Source organism: Globicephala melas, chromosome 10, assembly GCF_963455315.2.
Source record: "Globicephala melas chromosome 10, mGloMel1.2, whole genome shotgun sequence".
Lineage (NCBI taxonomy): Eukaryota > Metazoa > Chordata > Mammalia > Artiodactyla > Delphinidae > Globicephala > Globicephala melas.
The window spans coordinates 6111092-6137239 of record NC_083323.1 but is presented as its reverse complement, the minus strand read 5'-3'; the positions used below and the strand labels follow the sequence as shown (position 1 = coordinate 6137239).

General features: G+C 47.3%; 2 protein-coding genes across 3 annotated transcripts in view; both read right to left on the bottom strand.

The window, feature by feature from the left end:
* Positions 1-25908, bottom strand: part of PACSIN2 (protein kinase C and casein kinase substrate in neurons 2) — a 139904-nt gene extending 113996 nt beyond the window's left edge. For both annotated transcript variants that reach the window (XM_030855736.2, XM_030855737.2), the window contains exon 1: positions 25756-25908. The gene's annotated coding sequence lies outside the window, so the exon portion shown is untranslated. The remainder of the gene's footprint in view (positions 1-25755) is intronic.
* On the bottom strand, positions 25328-26068 carry LOC138842837 (glycine-rich protein 1-like). Its single transcript, XM_070046463.1, has one exon. It carries the CDS (start codon positions 26066-26068, stop codon positions 25328-25330), a length of 741 nt encoding a protein of 246 aa, XP_069902564.1.
* Between the last annotated feature and the right edge of the window lie 80 nt (positions 26069-26148).

The window sequence follows — 26148 nt, the reverse complement described above, 5'->3', positions numbered from 1 at the left end:
GGTGGTTTTAACCTCTGCCTCTACACCACATCATATTCTGAATGAAGGGGTCAAGTCTGAAAAAGACCTTGAAACCTGACAAGTGCTCCCCACCCTATCCCCACCCAGAAATCGCTGAGTACACCCACCTTCTCCCCCCAGACTCTACAGCCCTGTCTCCACTTGGAGCCATTCCACCCACCTCCACCCCACCATACCCTCCCCTCACCGACTGCAGCGTTGATGTCCATTAAGGGTTCATATGGAGCCACCAGCCACCCATCCTCACCCCCACACCACCAGCACAAAGGACACATCAAGGTCATCTTGACTGAGCCTCAGGGTCTGGCACACCGCAAAAGTCCAGAATCAGGAAGCTCGAATTTTAATTTCAAAATGTTCTACATTATCTGGTCAGGCAACTCCAAGTTGATTTCCTTTTCCTCAGAATTAATACAGAAAAAACAAGCATTAGACAGGGGAGAAACATGAAAAGGGAGACCAGGAGCTACACTGGAGACTTAAAAGAGGACAATGATAGCTAGCAAAAGAAAACTTGCTCAATGGGAAAGGAAAAGCCATCCAAACTAAACAAAATGATGCCGCTGTCATAAGCCACAAAGCTCGCCCACAGAAGTGGTCAGCAAGTCTGGCAAACATCCCAGCTGTTTAGGAAAGAGCAGTGGCCACCCAACTGGAACATCCACAAATATAAGCCAAGGGCAGCATTAAGCTGGTTAAACGAAATTTAAAAGAAGGACCTTGGAGCCTCTCTCCCCTTTCTAGCCATGCTACCACCAGACCAGCTCCAAACCACCACATCTTAGATCTCACACCACAACTGCTCATTCACACCACACGTTCATCAGGGCCTTCCAAGGCCCGCACTGTTCTGAGAGGAGAGAGTACGGGACAGACAGGCCGCTGCTTGTGTGATGGTCTAATAGAGAGGGATGGAGGTAACTTAACACGCACTGAGATCCATGTGGGAGCACGATGACTTCAGACATGCAACAGAGATAGCAGGACAGGGAGCCAATTTAGACTGAGTAGTCAGGGAAAGCCCACTGAGGAGGTGGCTTTGGTGCTATAACCAGAAGGATGAGAAAGAGCCATCCAGGCAAAGGACAGTCCAGGAAGTAGGAACCACATGTGCAAAGACTCTAAGAAGGGGCAGTTATTACTGCATCAAACATTTGCCTCTCTACATACAAACTCTACCCTTTTCTAGCCATTCCACTCTACATACAAACTCTACCCTTTTCTAGTCATCCCAGAAAACTTTCCTGAAACCCAGATCTGATCTTATCCTACTCTTCTGCTTAAAAACCTTTGTTGATTCCCAATGCCTATATAATATCCAAGTCCCTGAATTTCTCAAGCGAATTTTACTGTATGGAAATTATGCATACCCACACCACACAGAGATACAGACATCTCCACTGTCTCCATGAAGCCTCCCCTGACTACCATCTCCTGGCTGCACCCACAGCTCTCTCCCCTCACACCACTCTGACAGCTGTGGAGTCTGCTACCCACTCCATACTTGGTTAATGAGAGGAGACATTTCCCATGGCTGGGGTGTGTCCACATCTCTGCCCCCCAACACAGACCAGGACGGAGCCACGCACATCACAGCATTCAGAGGAACACAGGACAGACATCACCACTGACACCCTCGCGCAGAGCTATGTGTGAGCGGAGGCCGCGCGCTCACATCCCAGGCTGTCTTAACTGCCCTCTGCGGCCGGACGCTTAGAGAAGAGGCTGTGTCAAGGAGCCCAAGGGTGCCATATGCCTACCAGCCCCATGCTACGGGCAAAGACCAAGACCGGCCTGCCTTCAATTCGTGGCTCTGCACCTACTAGCTGGTAAAACTGAACAAATAGCTTAGCTCCCTCTCTGAACCTGTTTCCTTTATGTGTAAAGAGGAGGTAACAGTGTTAGCCTTGAACCCCTACAGTGAGGGCTGGATATAATGTATGTGAAGTACCTCCCACACGGTAGGGGATGAACACTGATCCCTACTGTTAGCTTTCAGGCTGGTTAGCTCTCCACGGAGGAGAATTCTATCTCAAGCCCCTAAACAACACCCCTAAACGCAGCTGGCTCTTCCCCTCACAGACCTCACTGGCCACCCACCATGGTGGTTCAAGACCACCCACTCTGAGCTCAGGAGGAAAGACTGCACACACCCCTACTGGTACCATGTTCAGAAGTCAGACATGTGCCAGGAGCAGGAGTGGACAGCTACCACGTGAAACTTAAACCCATTTTCATAAAGATACAACTCAACCTTCTATTTCCCTTGCCTCCCTCCTCCCCCTCCCCCCACACACACACAAACGTGAAAGTAGACGGGTAAGATTGATTAATCCTGCCTCCTAATAATTAAAGCAAAAAATACTTTATGCAATGAACTGGAAATTTAATTCAAAGGTTCGTATCTCAACAACCCAGGAGAGTCCAGCCTCAGGATCCATCAGCCAAAAGTCTAAAATTCCTTGAACTACAGCAGCTCAGGACTAAAACCACATAGTCACAGGCATGTGGACTGCAGTGAAATGCAGCAAAATACTTCTAAATAGCTCTCTGTACTAAACACAGTTCAGTTAGCATTTCTTGCCAAACTTCTTTCTCCTTCAAAAAGAGACACGAGGGGGGGGGCTTCCCTGGTGGCACAGTGGTTGAGAGTTTGCCTGCTGATGCAGGGGACACGGGTTTGTGCCCCGGGGCGGCTGGGCCTGTAAGCCATGGCCACTGAGCCTGCGCGTCCGGAACCTGTGCTCCGCAACGGGAGAGGCCACAACAGTGAGAGGCCCGCATACTGCAAAAAAAAAGAGACACGGGGACTTCCCTGGTGGCGCAGTGGGTAAGAATCTGCCTGTCAATGCAGGGTACATGGGTTTGAGCCCTTGTCCAGGAAGATCCCACATGCCGCAGAGCAACTAAGCCAGTGAGCCACAACTACTAAGCCGCGAGCCACAACTACTGAAGCCCGCGTGCCTAGAGCTCCGCAACAAGAGAAGCCACTGCAATGAGAAGCCCGCCCACCGCAATGAAAAGTAGTCCCCACTCACCACAACTGGAGAAAACCCGTGTGCAGCAATGAAGACCCAACGCAACCAAAAATAAATAAATAATAAATTAAAAAAAAAAAAAAAAAAGAGACACCAAACGAAACTTGATCCATTCTAAGCAATCCATGCTGGCCCCAACATTCCAAAGAAACATTTTCTAAAATTATTTATTGAGCTTACCATAAAAATTACAATGGCATCACAGGCATCTGGGGGAAAAATGTAGAAATTTAAATTTATGATCTAAAAGATGGTCAAAGAAATAGTATTTTTTTTAACACAATAGAAAACTCATTCTCATAGAGGGAAAATAAAAAGATCTATGTAAGTCTCACTCAGGATTTAAGGGAATCACTGAATAATGTTTTTTTTTTAAATTAATTAATCAATTTTAGCTGCATTGGGTCTTCATTGCTGCGCGAGGGCTTTCTCTAGTTGCAGCGAGCGGGGGCTACTCTTTGTTGCGGTGCATGGGCTTCTCATTGCAGTGGCTTCTCTTGTTGCAGAGAACAGGCTCTAGGCGCGCGGGCTTCAGTAGTTGCGGCACATGGGCTCAGTAGTTGTGGAGCAAGGGCTTAGTTGCTCAGCGGCATGTGGGATCTTCCTGAACCAGGGATCGATCAAACCCATGTCCCCTGCATTGGCAAGTGGATTCTTAACCACTGCGCCACCAGGGAAGTCCCAATAATAATCCTTTTTAAATGCATCAACATCACTTTCCCCATGAAGGCTGCCCTGGGCGCCTGCAGTCATAGATGATATTACAAACCAACAGGTCTGAGAACTAAGGGTCCTCATATTATTCACGTCACATTTGTTCATCCCACAAATGTCTGCCTTCTATTACATGCCAGTACAAAGGTAAGAACTGTGAATTCCAAGATAAAAGGCAGTCCCTTCCCTCCCCCTCACCTAGCCCAGTGGAAGAAGACCAGCAGGTAGTCAGTCAATCATACCATACATGAGGAGCACTGGGACAGGTGTGGACCTTGCACTCTGTAGCCCCAGGGGCAGGATACCTTAGGTCAAGGAGAAGGGGGTGAAACTAGAGCTGAATTTTGAAGGATGAGTAGGAGTTCAGCAGGGAAAGATGGTTAGAAAGGGCATTTACAGCAGATGTAACAGGGTCTGTGGAAAGCACATGTGAGAAGGGAAAAACAAAGTTCAGTGTGGCAAGAGATGAGGTTGAAGGGGTAAGCAATGGCCAGATCACAAGTTTGGATTTTACTGTGATGGCAACAGGGAGCCACTAAAGAATTTTAATCTGGGGACTTCCCTGGTGGTCCAGTGGTTGAGAATCCGCCTTCCAATGCAGGGGACGCGGGTTCGACCCCTGGTCAGGGAACTAAGATCCCACATGTCGCGGGGCAACTAAGCCTGCATGCTCTAGAGCCCACGCATCACAACCAGAGAGCCTGCATTCTGCAACTACTGAGCCCACACACTCTGGAGCCCGTGCACCACAACTAGAGAGAAGCCCAGGTGCCACAACAAAGATCCCACATGCCGCAACTAAGACCCGATGCAGCCAAGTAAATAAACAAATAAGTAAATGTTAAAAAAAAAAAATAGAAGAAGAATTTTAATCTGGTTAAACAGTTCAACTGCTCCCCACTGCTGATAAGGAAATGAAGACTTAGAAGAGGGAGGCCCATAAACCACTATTTCCATTTTGTTTCCTAAGAGTTAATGACAAATGTTAAATAAAATCCCTCCTGGGCTTCCTTGGTGGCGCAGTGATTGAGACTCCACCTGCCGATGCAGGGGACACGGGTTCGTGCCCCGGTCCGGGAAGATCCCACATGCTGCGGAGCAGCTGGGCCCGTGAGCCATGGCCGCTGAGCCTGCGCGTCCGGAGCCTCTGCTCCGCAACGGGAGAGGCCACAACAGTGAGAGGCCTGCGTACTGCAAAAAAAAAAAAAAAAAAAAAATCCCTCCTCCAACATTGAATGATGGAAAGCATGGCCCAAAGACTTCTCACACCTGGCCTTCTCTGTGTCTCAGTTTCCTCATCTGTAAAATGGCCTGTAGCCACCCTATAGGGTAGCTGTGAGGACTAAATGGGTAACACAGGTAAAGGGCTTAGAGCAGAGGAAAAGCTCCATTGCTGTTAGATGCTGGTGATGGTACCAGTAGTGCTAGTACTAGTAATACCAGCAGTATAAGAGCCAAGAGAACTGCACACGGGTAAAAAGCGGACAAACGTTTTACTGCCCCCTGTGAAGCTGCTGGCTAGTGGTACAAAGGTGGAGGCCTCTCAGACCCCTTTGTGACTGAAGAGAAAAGAAAAATGAACACCCATTCCCTGTACACACAGTCATAAAGCTGGGCTGAGGCGGACCAGGAGCCCAGAGTGGAGCCACATTCTCTCAGTCTGATGACAGGTCACACTGCTGCCAGCCCACACAGAAGAGAACAGCCCCTCCCACCTTCCTCAACTGCAGCCACGTCCCCAGCCTGGGCACACCCCCACCCATCCAGGCACAGAAGGCTTATTGTCCCTGCACCTCTCTGTACCTGGCAGGCCTTCACAGTCACCTCTGGAAATGAGACACTGCCCGGAACCCACCCACCAGAAAGACCTTAAAGGCTCTGTGCCCAGGCATCTGGAAGGTCCAGAGCAGAGGAAGAGACCCCCTGGGATCCCAGCAGGCATCACCCAGCCCCTTACTCACATGCTGCCCAGTGGTAGCACCTCTTCCATCAAGGGGCTCAAGACATGCATGAAATAAAGAGAAAGCCAGGCTAATGTGAAACTGTCATAAAAGGTGAGAAATCAGGGTGCCTAGAACCACAACTCCCAGACCTTTGGATTTCACCAACTAAAAACTACCCCCCGCTTCAAATCTGGAGGACTTTTCAACAAACAGTACTGAAACAATTGGGACATCCACAGGCAAAAACTAAATTTCAATCCATACCTTACACCATACACAAAAAATAACTCAAAATGGATCACAGACCTAAATGTAAAACTATAAAATCTCTACAAGGAAACATTTGTCACCTTGGTTAGGCAAAGATTTTAGTTATGACACCAACCAAAAATGCACAAACCATAGAAGAACAAACTGACTTCATCAAATTTTTTAAACTTCTGCTCTTCAAAACACACCGTCAAGAGAATGAAGACAAGCTACAGACGGGGAGAAAATATTTGCAAATCATATATAAGGACTTATATCCAGAATATATGAAGAAATCTCAAAGCTAATTAATAAAATAAACAACCCAATTTTTTAAATGGGCAAACGATTTGAATAGATAGTTCACAAAGGAAGATATACAGACAGCAAACAAGCACTTGAAAAGATGCTCAACATCACTGGTCATTAGGGACATGCAAATTAAAACCACAATGAGACACCACTACAGACCTACTAAAACGGCAAAAATTAAAAAGATGACCATACCAAGTATTGGCAAAGACATGGAGGAACTGGAATTCTCACTCACTGCTCGTGAGAAATGTAACATGGTTCAGCACTTTAGAAATAGAGAATAATTTGGCAGTGTCTTAAAAAGTTAAACCAACAGCCACCATATCAACAAGTCATATGACTCTAGTATCTACCCAAGAGCTATGAAAACATAGTCTGTACAAAGACTGGTACACAAAAGTTCATAACAGCTTTATTAGTAATAACCCTAAACTACAAACAGCCCAAATGTCCATCAATAGGTGAATGGAATAACAAACTGTGGCATATCCATACACTGGATTAAAAAGAATGAAACATTGATACATGCTACAACATGGATGAATCCCAAAATAATTTTGCTGAGTGAAAGAAGTCAGACTAAAAAAACAAGTGTACACTGTATGATTCTATTTATATAAAATTCTAGAAAATGCAAACTAATCTACAGTGACAGAAGGCAGACCAACAGTTGCCTGGGTGTAGTGAGGGGCCGGTGGGAGAAGCTATAAAGTGGCTCAGGGAAACTGGGGGGGGGGCGGTGATAGATATGTTCATTATCTTGAGTGTGGTGATGGCTTAACAGGTGTGTTCATACGTCAAACGTTATCAAATTGTATACTTTAAATATGTGCAACTTACTGTCAGTTATACTCAATAAAACTGTTTAGAATTTTGGAGAATTACATAAGGCTGCTAACTTTTTATTTTGTTAAGTAAGGATACTCTTTAAAAAACTACCAGCTCAGGCTTCCCTGGTGGCGCAGTGGTTGAGAATCTGCCTACTAGTGCAGGGGACACGGGTTCGTGCCCTGGTCTGGGAGGATCCCACATGCTGCGGAGCAACTAAGCCCGTGCGCCACAACTACTGATCCTGCGCGTCTGGAGCCTGTGCTCCGCAACAAGAGAGGCCGCGATAGTGAGAGGCCCGCGCACAGCAATGAAGAGTGGCCCCTGCTTGCCACAACTAGAGAAATCCCTCGCACAGAAGTGAAGACCCAACAAAGCCAAAATTAATAAATAAATTAAAAAAACAAAACAAAACAAAACTACCAGCTCATATCAACAACACCAAAAGAAAAGACATTTTAAAACTAAAAGATACAGGACTTCCCTGGTGGCACAGTGGTTAAGAATCTGCCTGCCAATGCAGGGGACACGGGTTCGAGCCCTGGTCTGGGAAGATCTCACATGCCGCAGAGCAACTAAGCCCGTGCGCCACAACTACTGAGCCTGAGCTCTAGAGCCCACGAGCTACAACTACTGAAGCCCGCGCACCTAAAGTCCATGCTCCGCAGCAAGAGAAGCCACCACAATGAGAAGCCCGCGCACCACAACGAAGAGTAGCCCCCTCTCGACACAACTAGAGAAAGCCCATGCTCAGCAACGAAGACATAACACAGCCAAAAAAAAGAAACAAAAAACTGAAAGATAAAAGGTCACCATCTTATACTAAAAGAATCCTGCCCAAGAAAAGGCAGTTGCTAATCTTAACATATAAAAACTACACTGTGAGAACAAGGTTTCAGACCAGCTCTTGTGACCCTCTGGGCCGGGGACATGCTGAGGACTCCACAGTCCTCAGGCAGTCCCCACGCTTGTCTCCATCTCCATCCTGGAGCTACTTCTGGAGGGACGGCACTCCAGCTCCAACGCCACTGGGATGGTCACGTGTACTGTGGGACACTGCAGCTAGGGCAGTGACCCGAGACACTGTGTCCCTCCCCTCCTGGAGGACAAGAAGTCACAAGAAGAATGTGCCCTGAAAGGTTCCTGGAGCGCTGCTTTGCTGCTGCTGAAGTGAACTGACTTGTTTCTAGAAGAGCTGTTTACCCCTGAGCCAGAGTATCTGAGCTTTGCGGCAAAGAAAAGTCATATATGACAATGTTAAAGCTGTTCACTGGGAATCTTCCAGGCTTAAGTCCATGCATAAAATGGAAATAAAATATGAGCTCTAAAAAAGACCATGATATATAAACTAGAATCCTTCTGATACTGTGCCAGAATGCTAACAAGATCCAAAAGACCTCAAGTCCTAGAAGGAGACTTCGGGTAAAATGGCACAATGCAACCGGTCCTCCTCTGGTGTGCCTGATTTAATGCCAAGAACAGCTGAGCAGGGGAGGCCTGATGTTGAACCCACCTCCCCAAGCCCCAGCTATCAGACAGGGAGGGACACCTCCAAGCTCCACAGGGTACCATAAGCAGCAGAGATGGCATGGGACAAGCACACTCAATAAATAAGTATGGACTTTGTTATTTCCAGAAGCCAGATACACAATGAATCCAGAGCAGTGAGTGCCCTGCTCCACAAGGACCCCCAGTGCACTTGTGGGAACACCCTAACCTGCACACCCAAGCCCCATCTACACACACACGCCCTGCACACAACCACCATTTGACCACCTCTCAACCTGAAGCATATGTACACGATGGCATGGTCCACCCGGTCCAGTGGGACACAGCCAGGGAAGAGGCCCAAACAGGTCTTGCAATTGGGTAAGGGGTTACTGGGACAGGGAATTATGGTCTAGAAGGGGAGGCCAGGGAAAGAAGCCACAACAGATGTCTTCTCCAACCCACCCTGCTCAAAAATCCTACAGGCTGGGCTTCAAACCTAGACTCCTCCAACCCTGCCTCACCTTTTAGACTGGAAACTCCATTTAGAATGCCTCCCGGACTCTCTCAGGACTCAACTTCCAACAATCGCACCTTGATCACATAACAAAGGGACAACTTCCCCCTCCAATCCTTGGGGCTTCTCCAGACCCAGCTGCCCAGGAAGGACAGCTGGACGCTGCAACATTTAATGAGCACTGAGCCAGACCCACAGTCCAACTGTTCCTCCATGATGTGAGATGGCTATAGAGAAACTTCACCCTGGCATTTAGTCACATTCCAAAATAACTTCAAAGGTGCAGTTTTGTGTTTGACGTGAAGTTGCAGCAAGCCTTAGAAGGAAGCAGAGATATAGTTATTAAACGTAAGTATTTAAAGAACTAACAGCTGTTAATGCCAGGGGGATGGCAGCTTGCAAACCTCCAGTCAGAATAATGACTCTGTTATGTCAGGGGCTGAGTCAAGATCACTAATACTGTTTCATTCCACCCTCTGCAGAGAATACAAAGTTTTTTAAAGCAACTTTTCAGGAAGTTATTCTGTTCATTGGGTAGTGCCTTAAAAATTAAAACAAGAAAGTAACTGTCTGGTGTGGAAAGAACAGTGTGCATATAAATCTCCTTAGCCAAGTACTAAATAATGTGCATTTCAAATGTCACTCATAAGGCAGTTATTTGGGACTGAGGATGGAATTATGCAATCTTGCTAACAGTAAATATATATTTGGTAACTTCAAGTGTCTGTAACGTCTATCATGTAGAGGCCTGAAAGCATGTTCCACTCATGTTTCCAGCCTTGAGCAAGGCAATTTGATGTGACAGGTGAAAAATTTCTGACCGCTAAAGGAACCAGTCAGAGAATGGACATGTCCAGGACAAAATGGTCACACTTAATTTTTGTTGCCATTTCTGATGATGTCCTCAGGCCTGGCTTGCTGAATTCCACAATCGTAAGCTGCAGACTGATCAAAAGCACCACACTTCCTAGCTATGAGGCCTGTCACTTAAACTCTCTAAGGCCAGCTTTCCACCTGCAAAACAAAGTTGTCATAAGAATAAGTGTAATCATGCATGGAAAAGTAGCGCACCTGGCACAAAATACTCCTCAATAAATATTAAATCGTTAAAAATCTATGTGATAATGATGGTGACGTCAAAAGCCAGTTCAGGAAGGTGAAAGTTGGAAGTGAACTGGGAGGTTGGCAAAGAGCCTAGCCCCAAGCAGGCAGGATGAGGCCTGGATGCTCCAGCCCACCGAAGCTGACCTTCCCTCCATAAGGGACACGAGTTGTCTAACCATATTCTGTCTCCCCCGACTAGAATGTATGGTCTTGGTCTACTGTGTTCCTGCTGTAACCCCAGTGCCTAGAACTGTGTCTGGCACATGACAGAAATTCAAATATTTGTTCAATAAATGAATGGGGATTTAGGAACCTGTCAGAAGTGAATGCAAAAATGTTTGTGTCCATTTTGCCGGGTGGGGGCGGGGAGCGGATGGAATCTGTTTTCATGAAATTCTGAAGGAGATCTGAGACCCAAATAAAGGTCAAGAAGCACAGTGCTGAGTTTCAAGCACATATATCAGAACACCGATGACCAAGGTTAGGTGAGTAAGGAAGTAACATTGCAGAGCAAAATCTAACAAAGAGGAGAGCTTAAGTTTGTGGTTTGGATTTGGGAATGTACTTTGCAACTAGAGCCTTACGTTAAAGAGGAGCAGGAATTTGTTGAATTAAAAAATATAGGGACTTCCTTGGTGGTCCAGTGGTTAAGAATCTGCCTTCCAATGCAGAGGACGCGGGTTCAATCCCTGGTCAAGGAACTAAGATCCCACATGACGTGAGGCAACTAAGCCCGCACACAGTAATTACTGAGCAAGCGAGCCACAACTAGAGAGAAGCCTGCGTGCTGCAACGAAAGATCACATGTGCTGCAATGAAAGATCCCACATGCTGCAACTAAGACCTGATGCAGCCAAATATAAAATAAAATAAAATAGAATAAAATATTAAAAAAAAATAAAAATTAAAAATATATATGTATCAGTCTGCCCCAGGAAGGCACCCTAGGAGACACTAGTGAGGGTGAACCAGAATCAATGCCTCAGAGAATCGAGGGATCCAGCAGAATTCAAGACACCTCAGGTGTAAGTACCTTCTTTGCTCCCATGGAGACTTCAGATATTCCTCCTGTTTGAACCTGGTATGGATTCTGAGCTCCCAACCTTGCTTCCAGTTCACAGTTCGGCCCAGCCACAATGGAGACTCCATCTCCACAATATGCCCTGATCCTTGAGGAGGCATGCAGATGCCAGACATACAGAAAGACATATACTAAAGTACAGGGCAAACAACTACTGAGCTTGCGCTCTAGAGCCCGTGTGCCACGGCTACTGAAGCCCGCGCGCCTAGAGCCCGCGCACCACAACGAAGAGTAGCCCCGGCTCCCCGCAACTAGAGAAAGCCTGTGCGCAGCAACAAAGACCCAATGCAGCCAAAAATAAATAAATTTATTAAAAAAAATTTTTTTTGAAAAAAATGTACAGGGCAAGAAAAGGGCAACAATAAACATCTACTGAATTCTCCCCCCAAAAGGACCCTTTTTTAATATTAACAAGGTCCTTAGATCCCTAGATGATAGTACTTTTCGCATTCAATGATTGAGGAAATCAAGATGACAAATGGTTACGATAAATTCAAGCTTTAAAATGAGTTGGTATTTTGAGGGGCTTCCCTGGTGGCGCAGTGGTTGAGAATCCGCCTGCCGATGCAGGGGACACGGGTTCGTGCCCCGGTCCGGGAGGATCCCACATGCCGCGGAGCGGCTGGGCCCGTGAGCCATGGCCGCTGAGCCTGCGCGTCCGGAGCCTGTGCTCCGCAACGGGAGAGGCCACAACAGTGAGAGGCCCGCGTACTGCAAAAAAAAAAAACAAAAAACAAAAAACAAAAAGAGTTGGTATTTTATTCATTGTAAGCACAGCCATCATTTTTATACAGTAACATATAAATGTTTTGTGTGTCTGTGTGTCTTTGCTTGTGTACAGAGACAGTAAAAAAAAAAAAAAATCCACCTACAAAGTATGCCTGGTGGGTATAGTTGTGAGTGAGCCATCCCTTTGTAATCATCCCCTAGCGTCCTGGAGAACCAGGGTACCTGTGGGGAACCACCAGTGCACTGAAGAGAGAACCTTGAGGCAGATCTGGGTCTAAGGAGTTATTAAGCTTCTGTGAGCCTGTTTTCTCAACTGTAAAGTGACAATCAAAGAGCCACGTGGCAGGACAGTTGGGAGGCTCAGAGGCACACAATGGCTACACTAAATGGGGCTCTTAAAGTGCAGCACTCCCCCAACCAAGTACAGGACACATACTCATTCATCCAGTCCTCACACCAATCCTATCATTATCCCCATTTTAGAGGTGAGGTAACTGAGGCACAGAGAGATCAGTAACTTTCCCAGGGACCCACCATAAATTGCAGAACTGGGATTCAAGCCCAGGCAATCTGCCTGCAGAGCTCGTGATGTGATAAACTTGCCACGTTAACACCTGCAGCACAGAACACCAGGCTGGCCCATAACCAGAACTCAGCAGGGCTTGTCCCACTGCTCCAAGAAGGCCCCCCTACAGGGGAGAGCAACCTGGGACCAAAAGCCAGCCCCCCATCAACAGCAGGAGCCTTTGCAGCCCCTGTAGATACTGAAAATCTTCTACCCCTACCCCAGGGAGGGAAAGTTCCCTCTTCTTACCCACCCCCCCAGGAGTTCGGGGTGGGGTGCAGTGGGGCGTAGGTTGCTGACAGAGTTCGCTTCTCAAGAGTGGGCCTCCACCTCTTCCAATCACACTACTAACATTAAGTTTCTGTAAGGCAAGGATTTAAAGGTTTGGGTTTTTTTTTTCCCCTGCCTCTTTACTTGTTAGTTAAGAGAGCATGTTATTTTCAACTATTTCTAAATTTCATGAACCTGGAAGTTCCTACTGGAAGTTATAGACAAAAAGCACAAGTCCAAAATAGCAATTCTGGAGCAAAAAAAAAAACTTCAAGGAAGGTGACCTGTCTGAACTTTAAAGGGAGACAATGAGGGGCTTCCCTGGTGGCGCAGTGGTTGAGAGTCCACCTGCCGATGCAGGGGACACGGGTTCGTGCCCCGGTCCAGGAAGATCCCACATGCCGCGGAGCAACTAAGACCGTGCGCCCCAACTACTGAGCCTGCGCTCTAGAGCCCACAAGCCACAACTACTGAGCACGCGCGCCTAGAGCTCATGCTCCACAAGAGAAGCCACCGCTGTGAGAAGCCCGCACACCACAACGAAGAGCAGCCCCGCTCACTGCAACTAGAGAAAGCCCGCGCACAGCAATGAAGACCCAACACAGCCAAAAATAAATAAATAAATTTTTAAAAATAAAGGGAGACAATGAGACAGCCCAGCCCAGCCCACCCCCAATCAAGCAACTTCAGACCCACACCTGCAAAAGCAAGAAGGAAAGAAAGAAATCCAAAAGATAAAAAAAGTCTTGTACTATACCAATCACTTCACTCGGTTTTCATAAAAGGAAGCATACTGCAGCACTCCAATTATCCAATCAAATTATTTTTTTTCCGTGACTTCCGCATGGCCAGGACTACCACCTCAGGCCCCACTTCAAGGTCCTTTTTTTGTGGGACTCTCAGGTAAGGCCTACCTCTGGACTCCAGTCACCGGCCCCAGTTCTAAGAAGCAGAAGAAACTTGATGGAACACCGTGCACCTGTCCAACCCAGAATAAAGCTGGGGTTAAGGGCTGCTAAGGAATCATGCTTCATGGTCCAAAGGTCCATGTCCTGAAATAAAGTAGCCCCATTCCATTACATGCCACACCCTGCCAAGCTGGCGCAATTGGGCAGAGATTTCTCAGGAAATAAAACAGGAAACGTGGAAAGGACAAAGGGGAAGCCAAAAACGTGTGCCTCTGGGGCTTGGTAGTTACCATCCAGCTTGGCTGAGAAGCCATAAGGATGTCTTGGGACTTCCACCCAGCCTCTACCAGAGCCTTCACCACACACACAACCAACAGCTCAGCCACTTACCCAGGCAACAGCCAACTCAGACATGTTTAGGCATCTGTGGAAACCAGGGCAAAGTACAATTTCCATACTTCTGATAAAAACACAGATTACCAAGCACAGAGCAAAATATTACTCTAAAATTTGGGTTTATTGACTAAATAAACAGGTGGGGAGGGGAAGCAGGAAGCTAGGCAGCACCTAGCTGAGGCAATGCAGTCAGATTAGCCCTACAGTGCTGGCATCAAAAACCTACTTGCGCCTGAGAAACAAAACTCTTGTTATGCTTCTGTGTTGTTTGTGATTAGTTCCTCTTATTTCTACCTGAGTACATACTAATGTTTTCTGTTTTGTTGTGTTGTGAACGTCAGACTTTCTTAGCTAGGATAAGAGGAACCAAGAAAAGAGGAGTTTTTGCCCAGGATGAGGCCAGAGAACTAAAGAGGAAGCAGCCTTCTGCGGGTGGAGGAGTGTGATGGAGGCACAGCAGGAATCCAAGAGAGAGAACCCGAGGGTGAGAGTTGAGGTCTGGCCACTGCTCCCCACCTGGGGCCCTCCTTGTCCCTGCTAAGCACCTTTTCCTTTGCAAACCCTGAAAATGAACCACCAGGAAACTAGGACTCCACTTAATCTTCAGGTGAATACCTAAGGAACAGTGGAAGGTGAAAAAGTAAGCCAGCCCATGGTGAAGGGACATGGTAAAGGACACAGTGACTTCAGAACAGAAAAACAAACAAGACAAAAAAGAAAAGAAAAGGAAAAAAAAGTGTAAGCACCAACACTATAAACCTCCCAATACTTCTCGGACTTCCCTGGTGGTCCAGTGGTTAAGAATCCGTGCTTCCAGTACTGAGGGCACGTGTTCGATCCCTGGTCGGGGAAGTTCCACATGCTGCGCACTGCGGCCAAACAAACAAACCTCCCAGTACTTCTCTGAGATGTTTGCCTCTAGCAATGGTAGGAATGTCCATGAGAGCAGCATCTAGAAGCTACACAGGCAAAATCCAAAGGATCTCGAGATCCCCCAGGCTGTCCTGATGTGTGACGATACCAGCAGAAACAACCTTGCATGGTCTTTCCCACTATGCGTATTTCAAGTGAGGAAAAGAAAAGAAGAACAAGTTCAGAGAGACTGTGGTTCAGAGTATCATGACAGCTGAATTGATGAAGGAATGCAACCACAAACATTTACAACCTAGGGAATGCAGAACATTGGCTCAGGTGATCAATAAAGAAAGTAGTAAGGACTTTTTCAAAGACTGTTTCTTGTTTATGAAAGTAAAAACATCTAATTCAAGTAAAATGATATCCAGAAACTTAGGAGGAAATGTGACTCATTTAAGAAAACCTCACAAAAGTTTATCTCACAGATACTTGGAAGTTCTAAAGGCCAAAGCATTTTAAAGAGAAAAAAAAAACTCCCTCAATTTTTTTCATCCATAAATATCAGAAAGATAAACACAGAAGCAACGGAGTAGGCTTTCAAAACACTCTAAGATGTTCATACCCTTTAATCCAAGATTTCTATTTCTGGGAATTTGTACCCAGGAACTAATTACACAAATGAGAAAAGAAAAATGAAATTGTAAACTGCAAATTCATCTAGAATAGCAAAAAAAAAAAAAAAGTGGAAATAACCTAAAATGTCCATCATTAGGGGAATGTTTTAACCTCATTACATTAACAGAATTAGGGCTTCCCTGGTGGCGCAGAGGTTGAGAGTCCGCCTTCCGATGCAGGGTACACGGGTTTGTGCCCTGGTCCAGGAAGATCCCACATGCCGCGAAGTGGCTGGGCCCGTGAGCCGTGGCCGCTAAGCCTGCGTGTCCGGAGCCTGTGCTCCGCAACGGGAGAGGCCACAACAGTGAGAGGCCCTCATACCGCAAAAAAAAAAAAAAAAAAAGTACGTAAAGAAACATTAACAGGATTACATAACCATTAAAAATCTTTTTAAGGACAATGATAAAAACATGATATTTGATAAAATATTTAAGGGAATCTGATGAATAAATACAATTGTGACAGTGTAGATTGACGAGAAGGGGACAACCACATGTAGCCAGTATAGGCTTCAAATTGTCTCCCCTGTTTACAACACTAATGACCTTGGACTAAGCACATGATCTCACTACCTGCAGGGCCCTCATGTTCAAACTGGTAACCTCAGAGTCTTGAGTGTTGCTGTGAAGACAGAGGCAATGCCTCTTGCTTCTTCTGAAGCATGGAACAAAGTAGTCAGTAGGTGGCAGCTACTGCTAAGATACATAAAAACCCCTATGCATATGCAAAGTAAAATACAAAGTTATTTATTAAAAAAAATCTATTTTCTATGTTGTACCTTCAATTTTTAAAAGACTAGAAAGCAAAAACACAAAACAAAAAAAAAGCCTTTTGACACAAAAGTGACAAATATTTACAAGCATAAAAACAAAGATCTGGGCTTCCCTGGTGGCGCAGTGGTTGAGAGTCTGCCTGCCGATGCAGGGGACACGGGTTCGTGGCCCGGTCCGGGAGGACCCCGCATGCCGCGGAGCAGTGGGCCCGTGAGCCATGGCCGCTGGGCCTGCGCGTCTGGAGCCTGTGCTCCACGGCAGGGGAGGCCACAGCAGTGAGAGGCCCGCGTACTACAAAAAAAAAAATTGCTCTAATTTACCTGTACAAATGATGTTCATTTGATATCACAATATGAACAAAATGTGAAGCTCTTTTACAAAGTGTAGTGCAAATGAATGCTTTAAAGAAATGTAATTTCTTCTCCCCTAAATAAGTGCTCTTTCTTTTAATTTTTAAAATTTATTTTTTATTTATTTGTTTATTTATTTATTTATGGCGGCGTTGGGTCTTCGTTGCTGTGCGCAGGCTTTCTCTAGTTGCGGAGAGCGGGGGGCTACTCTTCACTGCGGTGGCTTCTCTTGTGGAGCACGGGCTCTAGGTGCGCGGGCTTCAGTAGTTGTGGCTTGCGGGCTCTAGAGCACAGGCTCAGTAGTTGTGGCGCACGGGCTTAGTTGCTCTGTGGCATGTGGGATCTTCCTGGACCCCGGAAGGGCTCAAACCCGTGTCCCCTGCATTGGCAGGCGGATTCTTAACCACTGCGCCACCAAGAAAGTCCCTCCCCTAAGTAAGTGCTTTTTCAATCTCATATGACACCAAGGCGAGGCAAGAGCATTCCCACCGAAGCCAGGAGCTCTGGACTGTTTAGAAGCCTCTCCCTTTCTGCCCTTATCTCCCCACTGCATAAATTATTGCAAACTTTTGGATTATCTTAATCAAGTTAGTTGTAGGCATAGATCCTGTCTTAAACAAAAGACCACATAACTTGCCTCTTTTCTATGTTTCTGAGAAGTGGGGAAGGAAGATTAACTTAAAGATTTTTTTCATATTTGAGGGCAAGTGACTCAGAATACACTTATTCAAGACAGTAGGTAAGTGTGGCTTCAGAGCCAGGCTGAGGGTCAGCTCTGCCGGTGACGCTGTGAAGGTCACTTCATCTCTCAGAGCTTTGGTTTACTCATGTGTAAAGTGAACTTTATCTTGTTGCAAGAATTAAATGAGCAGGAGCGTAAAGCTTCTTGTACGGTCCCTCAGAAAGCCCCAGAGGCCTGTCCCAGACGGTGATGCCCTGCCCCCGATCTACCCCCCTCACTGGCTGCCCTCGCTCCTCAGCTGATGGCTACCTTCACTGGTGCAGAGGGCACAACTGCTTCCTTAATTAAAACATTGTCATGTCCAAGCTAAACAGCACCCAGGTAGGCCCGCTCCATCCTCCAGCAATCAGTCAGCTACAAAACCCACCAACAGCAGGCCTGGAGGTCCACATGGGTTGCAGAGCCTGCTCTGTGGTTCTTCTGAAGACCACAACTCACAGACGTGGCGTGCTCAGTTGGCGACAACATAACTGGATACAATGGTACTTAAAGATATGAAAATGTTCACAAACTATGGTTTGGGTATCACTTTACAATAATAAAATTTCATTTATTCAATAGGAAACTTCAAAGCACTAGCCACAGCTTATTCTATATGTGAAAGACCACCCTGCAGGCCCCAGCAGAGATCCCCATAACTAGGATCTCTAAGAGCTACAGACTTGGGCTGAGGCCCACCTGGGGTCCTGGCTGGCCAGCCTCAGTCAAAACCAATGACCCTCCAGTCCTCCCTCTTATCCTCCTCTGAAAAATGAAGAGGGGAGCAAACCAACAAGGCTGTTCTGAAAACAAAATCAGGACTATGGGAAAATTCCTGGTAAACTGAAAATGCCTACACAATCAAGCCATTCATATATATATTTTTTAAATTACAGAGTCAAGTTATTACTTAAATATTAATTCTAAAAGTAAAAGGCCAATGGAACAGTTTGGAAATCAAGGAGAAACTTTCCGTACTTCTACAACCTTAACTATAGTTGCTGTATATTGTTTTAATATTTTACACTTGTGATGAGTATACCTATTGCTTTACAATTTGCTTTTTCAAGCCTTTAAATTTTTCATTACTTAAGTATGAGCTACTGTCACCATCACACATGGTTCCTTCCAATTCTGAGTCACTAAGGCTAGTCACAACACCAAGGGTCAGGCTTTCTATAACCTAGGTAACATTCAACTCAAGCACAAAATCACCAACCCAGATGGGAGCAAGGCCTCTGTGTGGCAGGGCTGCCCTCAAAATCCAGGAAGGAAAAGATCGCCCTCAAGCCTTCACCCCAACAAAGGGGACAGAATCAGAGAGAAGCCTGGAGGTGGAAAGAAGAGACAAGACAGGCCCTGTGAGGGGCGGGATGGGAGTGTGTTCCATGCAGGGTCAGAAGCCTCATCCATGTCGACAACCTCAACAGCATCCCTGTGACCCTGAGTCACCAAGGAGAGGTCCGAGTATACTGAATACACTTAGGCTGAGAAAAGAATAACACATCTTAGAAGGATTTTCAATAGAATTGGATAATATAACATCAGTTTGAGCCCTTTAAACGTATATTTCTCTTAATTAGCGAATTCACTCAAGTAGACCCTGCACTTTGAGCGATACCGAAGTTACTGCGCTGGCACCATGAATCAGGCACAGGTGCTGAGCTCTCGGGGTCTATGGTCCGCTCCCTCACACTGCCCTCCCCAAGTTGTATGAGGAGGGGGCTGTCAATATCCTGGTTTTGGAGATGTTGAAATATTTGGCCAAGGAAGACCACGGTTACCTAGTAGTAGAGCTGGCACTCAAACCCAGGGCTGTGTGGCTCTGAAACCATGTTACTTCCTATACCTTACTGCAAATACTACCTTTTTTCTGCAGGAACTGGCGGTGGAAGTTACACACTAACTGCATGGATTTGTGAGCATAAGTCATATGAAAAGAGAGGCAGAACCCAGGCAGCTGCTGTATTACCAACTAAAAACATAAATTCAGGCAAAGGAACTGAGTTAAGACTGACACCAGTCCTACTGTGGAAGCCCCTCTCATCAGAGTTTAGCACTGCTTCCTAAGAACTTCCACACTAATCCTTGAGCCTCCAGGGACATAAGTGACTTTTGTTAAAATAAGCCACTTGAATCACCCCTCCCCCATCTGCATTTCTGACTTCTCACCTGACGCTCTCTCTTCTGTGCAGAGCTTCAACCTGCTGTGTCTACTACCCCAAAACAGCTCCCTATTGAACTCCATCTTCCAGGAGGAGGTCCAAACCCGAGCTTGGCCTGCAAGGCAGGTCACACAACCTGAAGTCTGCCCACCCAGCCTTCCCCTCCTCCACCCTCAGCAGCCCCTTCACACCGTCAAGCTCTTTACAATGCCGTGCCTCTGCCTGGGCCTCTCCTTCCAGTCACTGCCACCTGGAGAGCGCCTGGAGAGTGGCAAAACCACTCCGAAGTCACCTCCCTGAAGGCCAGCTTCTGTGCAGTGTCCTGAGGGCGGTCAGATCCACCCTCCTCTGTCTGCCCCTACTTTGTACACACTCCCATCTGCTACTGTCACAAAGATGGGATCGCTTCTAAGCTCACGTCCTGACAGTCACCTGAATCTCGGGATCCCAGAACTGTGAGGAGAGACAAGTGTCAGGGGCACTGCACACACAGTGGCCAGGAAGGCTCCCTTCGACCCACCTTGCCCAGCTCCCATCATCGGCGTACACTCCTTCCAAACACTCAGCCCAGGAGTGAACTTTAAATAAAAAGCAGGCACTTCGACATAGCAGCCTAATGGAGTTCCCCAGCTCATTACTGACAACTCTGCCGCTCTATCAATATATAAATCACAGACAGGCCTCTGGAAAAAAAGAGCCAACAGATGCAAGTTTCCTGGTCAGAGAAGGGCCCGTGAATACTAGCAGACCTCAAGGCAGGTTGTGTAGTTAACTGGATGCCATCCCTGCACGGTGGCAGCAGCCTGGAGTCTACACTTCATCGTGGGCCTTGGCCTCTAACAGCCTCATCTCCTCACCAATGCCTCTCTGGCGAGCAACTCACCTAGGGAAGCTGACACATGACATCACGCTTTATGTTCGATGTCAGTGAGGCTGTGCATGTCTGCCTCATCCTCTCCAGTACTCTAAAGAAATGCACTGTGAAATGAGCAAATACCCTTTTCCATGCCTGGAGAGTGAATGATGTCGGCCAGTCTCCTTACAGGTATCAGACATAACATAATAGGAAGACTGGAGGACACACACATATACCACATTTGAGTGGTACCTACTGTATACCATCCTATTACCTCCATGTCTGATTATTCAGAACATCTTTATTATGATGATTCTTTTCATCAGTAATAAACCATTTAACATCTGTGAGGCTTTAAAGTTTAGTATTTTTTTGCTTACACAAGCCCTTTATATAGCTGATACACTGTATTCTGTTAATAAACTGAAAAAAAAACAGTCCCTAAAATATTCAGAATCTGGCCAGAAGGCCACAGGAAGTCACTGTTGGATAGTCATGGTCATTGGCACAATCCACACCCAACTCTCAAACCCACCCAGCAGCTCTGGGCCCAGGGAGGGGCCTCTCAGGCTGCAGGAAAAGTCTCATCTGTGAGGACATATTCGACAGAACAAGTCAAATGTTTGGAATTTTCACTTAACATTTATTTCACAAGTTTCTCAAGTACCACTCAACTGAAAAGTAATCATCTCAATGTACTCTTTAATCAATAAACATGAAACAACTCTGCTCAAAACGCTCAAGTCCCACAAATGTTTCCCTATGAAAAGTATGGCACAAAAAAATAACAAAAACAAAATAAGTAACCTTTTGACAGTCAGGCAGAAAGGTGTTTAGTGATCCAAATTCAGACCAAAAAAACAGTCCTTTCAGCAGATGCACCAGTATTTCCTCTACAAGTGACACATTCTGGGATATCTACACTGCCAAACATAACCAACCACCAAGGAAGCAAAACCTAATGGAAAAACCCCAAGCTGGCAACCAGGAGCCCTGACTCTGGTCCCAGGACAGGCCGCTGGCTGTGTAACGCTACTAAAGTGGTGGACAGGTCTGGTACCCCTTTCTCCATCAGAAGAAGGAATATCCATCACCACCCACACTGTTCAGAAATATTCTGGGGACAAAAAATGAGAGGTGAAAATGCTTTGGAATGTGTCTTCCATAAATACAAGTCATCATTATTATTAGCTCAAAGAAGACCAGGAAAATAGGATTACAGAATATCAGAGGTGAGAGGGAGCTTAGAGATGGGATGATCCAGGAATTCCTAATCTGGGGTCCAGGCCTCTGATGCTGTCCACAAGTGTGCTTTCTGGGAAGAAGTCCATAGTTGTTATCAGATTCTCAAAAGGTTAAGAACCTCCAAGGCTCTCCTTTTACAAACATGAAAACTGAGACCATAAGATATGTGATTGTCCTAGGCCTCAGGGTTAGTCAGGAAAAGGCTGGACAGAGCCCAGGGTTCCTAGTCTCCATCTATGCTCCTCCCCCTCTACTATCGCACATTCCAGGGAGGAAAAAAGTCACATAAAGCTCACATAGCTAAATAAATAATTTTTTTAAAAATGGGGCTTCTCTGGTGGCGCAGTGGTTAAGAATCCACCTGCCAATGTAGGGGACACGGGTTCGAGCCCTGGTCCAGGAAGATCCCACATGCCGCGGAGCAACTAAGCCCCTGTGCCACAACTACCGAGCCTGCGCCTTAGAGCCTGTGCTCCGCAACAAAGAGAAGCCACCGCAGTGAGAAGCCCGCGCACCACAACGAAGTGTAGCCCCCACTCGCCTCAACTAGAGAAAGCTGCGCGCAACGAAGACCCAACGCGGCCAAAAATAAATTAAAAAAAAAAACCAAAAACCACCACACACGTGGTTTCTAAAGTTATAGCAAAATTTCCATCCTTTTTTTTTTTCTTAATGCTTCTGAGGCCTTTGATCGCTGAGGCCTTTGATTGTTGAGATAGCATTTTATTCATTCTATATTCTCATATGCTGTTCTTTCAGTGCCTAATGTCAGGAAACACTCAGATGATGTTTTAATATTGAAAATAAAGATTTTATTCTAGGAAACAAGAAAACTAGACTACATGATGCTGTTTTATTAAGCAAACAGATAAACATACAATCATGGGAATGACTACAAGCTAATACATAACATAAGTAAGGAGTTTTTGTCATTTTGTGTTTTTAATTAAAATACCAAAGCTTGTGCTCTTAGATGGCCACTGCCCCTCGAATAGCTACCATTGGAACCACACATACGCCAAGAATGTTGCATTGTGCAGAATACTCTGAGAATTCTTCTTTTAACACTGCCTTCAGTCAGCATAGCATAATCGTCTGAATACCACCAGTCTCAAGGCACTCCTACACAGCCATCCCAGGGACCACTACTGGGCCCATCAGGAACCAGGTTTCAGGCACTGACATGCTTTCAGGTATGCGAAGGATCAATGCCAGGGCCATAAAGTAAGGTCTCTACCTGTGGAATGCACACTGACTGACTTCGTAACTAACGCACTGCTGCGCTGCCTTCAGGTATGCCGCTGCACTTCCAAACAATCTTAATTGGAAAAAAACTGAGCCAGCACTATCGCTCATGTGAATGTGGTCATTACCCAAATAATCTACAGGGTGGCCTCCACAAAGTCACCAGTACAATCTGATGGCAGATAAGGCAGGCCCGAGTCAGATGGGAGGTCCAGGTAAGGGTAGCCAGAGAGCACTTGGTAAAAGCTATCATGATCTCTAAACACAAGGTGCCATTACTATTATTAAGGAATCTATGCCACCTTTTTGATATTCCATAACATCCTGGAATCAACTGTGACCTGGTCAGAAGAAGGAAACCTGAGCACCAGGCCCTTAACTTGGTCTGCACAGATTATTATTTAAGTGAATAATTATTATTATTTAAGTGAATAATAATTATTCAAGTGAATAATAAGAAATGAAAAAATGTAAGGACAAATGCCCCTCATCTCCCACCCCAGAAATTGCCTGGCCATCAGAGATCTGGACTGGGCATCCAAGACTGGGAAAGACAACTTTATCTCCCAGCAACAAGCCATGTTCAAAACCTAGATATTGGGACTTCCCTGGTGGTCCAGTGGTTAAGACTCCACCTTCCAATGCAGGGGGCCTGGGTTCAATCCCTGGTTGGGGAACTAAGATCCCACATGCCGCGGGGCAACTGAGCCCATGCGCCCAACTAAGATCCGACACAAATGAATGAATGAATGAATGAATTTTTAAAAATCAACACGCTTTATAAAAAAGGACATGGAGTATTTATTTTAAAAAAAACAGATACAGCTTTCTATATATGCCTGCTGTTAGATCATTTAAATATTATGACCTATATCTTATACATTTGAGACTAAAAGTAATAAAGTTTCAGTTCCCCAACAGCATGAGCTAAGAATGATATTTCCATTCAAATGAATTTTTATTCTTCCCCAAAAAAGTGAATTAAGAGTGCAGACCTAATCACTCATCTATTCCTCTGTGTTACGTTACTTTCCCAAGTAATAAATATCATCAGCCTAATGGCCAGTTTCTTTAAAGCTGCAAGACAATTGTCAAAAGAAAAACACACCACAGGAAAGTTTTTGATGTAGTGGTCTCATATCTCAACTAACATAACCTCACCAAGGAGACTGTGAAACTCTAGAATTAAGTTTAAGTGCACACAGATTATTGTTTCCCATGTGAATCAAGAGAAACCCCAGTTGCACTGGCTCCCATTCAATGCCTCTATGGGGAGGCTGCAGGCAGGCTTGTGAATCAAGTGTAATAAGAACTTTCGTGCAAGAAGGGGAGGGCTGGCATTCAACTGAGCCCACCTGGTTGGCTCCCTTGCCCTGGGTTAAAACAGAACTTCAGCATATTGGGATAACTGAAGAGGAAGGAACTGCAGAGAAGGGAAGGAATTGGTGTGAGCTCACCGCCCGTAGCCCAGGTTTAAATTCTCTGAGCTGGTCTCCTGATTTTCATCAGGACAGCCAGGGTGTGTTTGGTAAACAGTGTAATGAGTAGCCGTGGAGTCTCTGAGCAGCCAACCCTCCTTAACCACAGGAACACAGGACAGTTGGGGTAAAGGAGAGAAGACAAGACCCAGGAATGGTGCACAGACCCCACCTGAAGGCCGCCTTCCCTCAGGCACCCAACCCGAGAGCAGCATCCTCAAAGGCTGCAGCTGTGTGGGACTCCCGGCGACAGCACAACTCGCTCCCCTGACCAACTCCTCTGAAAAGAAAACCAGCCTTCCCAGGTGGAGCTGAAACCCAACAAGCCACTGAAACTGAGCAGCAGCAGAAATCACTACCTCTCCAATCCTAGGCCTCTCCGGATGCCCCAGCAGGCTGGAAACTCACGTTTCTAGAAATGACAGTCTGGGAAAACTACGAGGGGCAACCGGGCAAACACCCCCAGCCTCTCCTGCCCGTTCCCCCAGTCCTAGGACCCGCTCACAAAGAACGGCTTGCCATCCCCCCGCCCCACAGAGCCAGAAGAGGGACAGGGAGGGTGGGAAGGAAGGAAATGGAGGACGGTCATCAAAGCGCCCCAAATACGCGCGTCCGCATATGTGTCCCGCCTGCTCTGGCCGCCCCCTCCCCTCCAGGCCACCCTCGGGCCCAGCCCTGCCCTCTAACCGGCGCCAACCGGGCCCCCTCTCCTCCGGCGCGGCTCCCCGAGACGCCCGCGCTTCCCCCAGGGAACCCCTGCACCCCTCGGCTTCCCCGCATCCCCTCCCCAAGTCTCTCCTAAAGTCGTCCGTCCCCCCTTCTGCGGCAGCGCTCTTGCCTCCGCGGGCCCCGCTCCCCAACTTCTCTCTCCAGCAAGCCCTCAACCCGAGAACTCGTCCTCTCCTCTGTGGCGCCCCCGCACCAACCCCGCACCCCTCGGCCCCCAGCTTTCCTCAAGCCCAGCCCACCCGCCCTCCGGAGGCCCCTCGACGTCCTCTCTGGCGCCCCCCTCGGCCCCCGGACGCCCCTCGGCGCCCGCGGTGGCCCCAGAACACACCCCCTCCCACAGCGACAGGAAGTTCGCCCGCCGGCGGCGCGGCCCCAGAGGCTGCCCTCGGGCGCGGAGCGCGGCCCCAGCGTGGCGGCCTGACAGGGCGCGGGCCCGGCCGCCGACCAGCGCCCCGCGTCCGTCCGCGGCGCCCCAGCCGTCTCGGCGTGCCCCTCACCTTGGCCGCTGTTCGCCTCCCGACACGCCGCGCACCCTTCTCTGGCCGCGACCGCGTCTTCAGCCCCGGCTCCGGCCCCGGCCCGGCTCCCGCCCTCGCTCTGGCCGCACTGTCCAGCCCTGCCCTGCCCCGCCGCGGCCGCTTCTGCCGCCAGCCCCGAGCGCCCCGCCCCCGCCGCGCCCGCTGTGCTCGCGCCATTGGCTGCTGGGAGCCTGCCCCGCCCCACAGCCCCTTCAGCGTCCCTGATTGGGCCAGAGGAGCGACGAGGCGGCACGCCCCCTAGCGCGCCAAAGGGACCTCCCGTGGGCGTCATTGGCGACTACCTTTGTCAATCAAAGGGGGAGAGCCTGCTTAACCGAGGAGAGGGCGGCTGGGGTCACTTTCCCCGAGTCG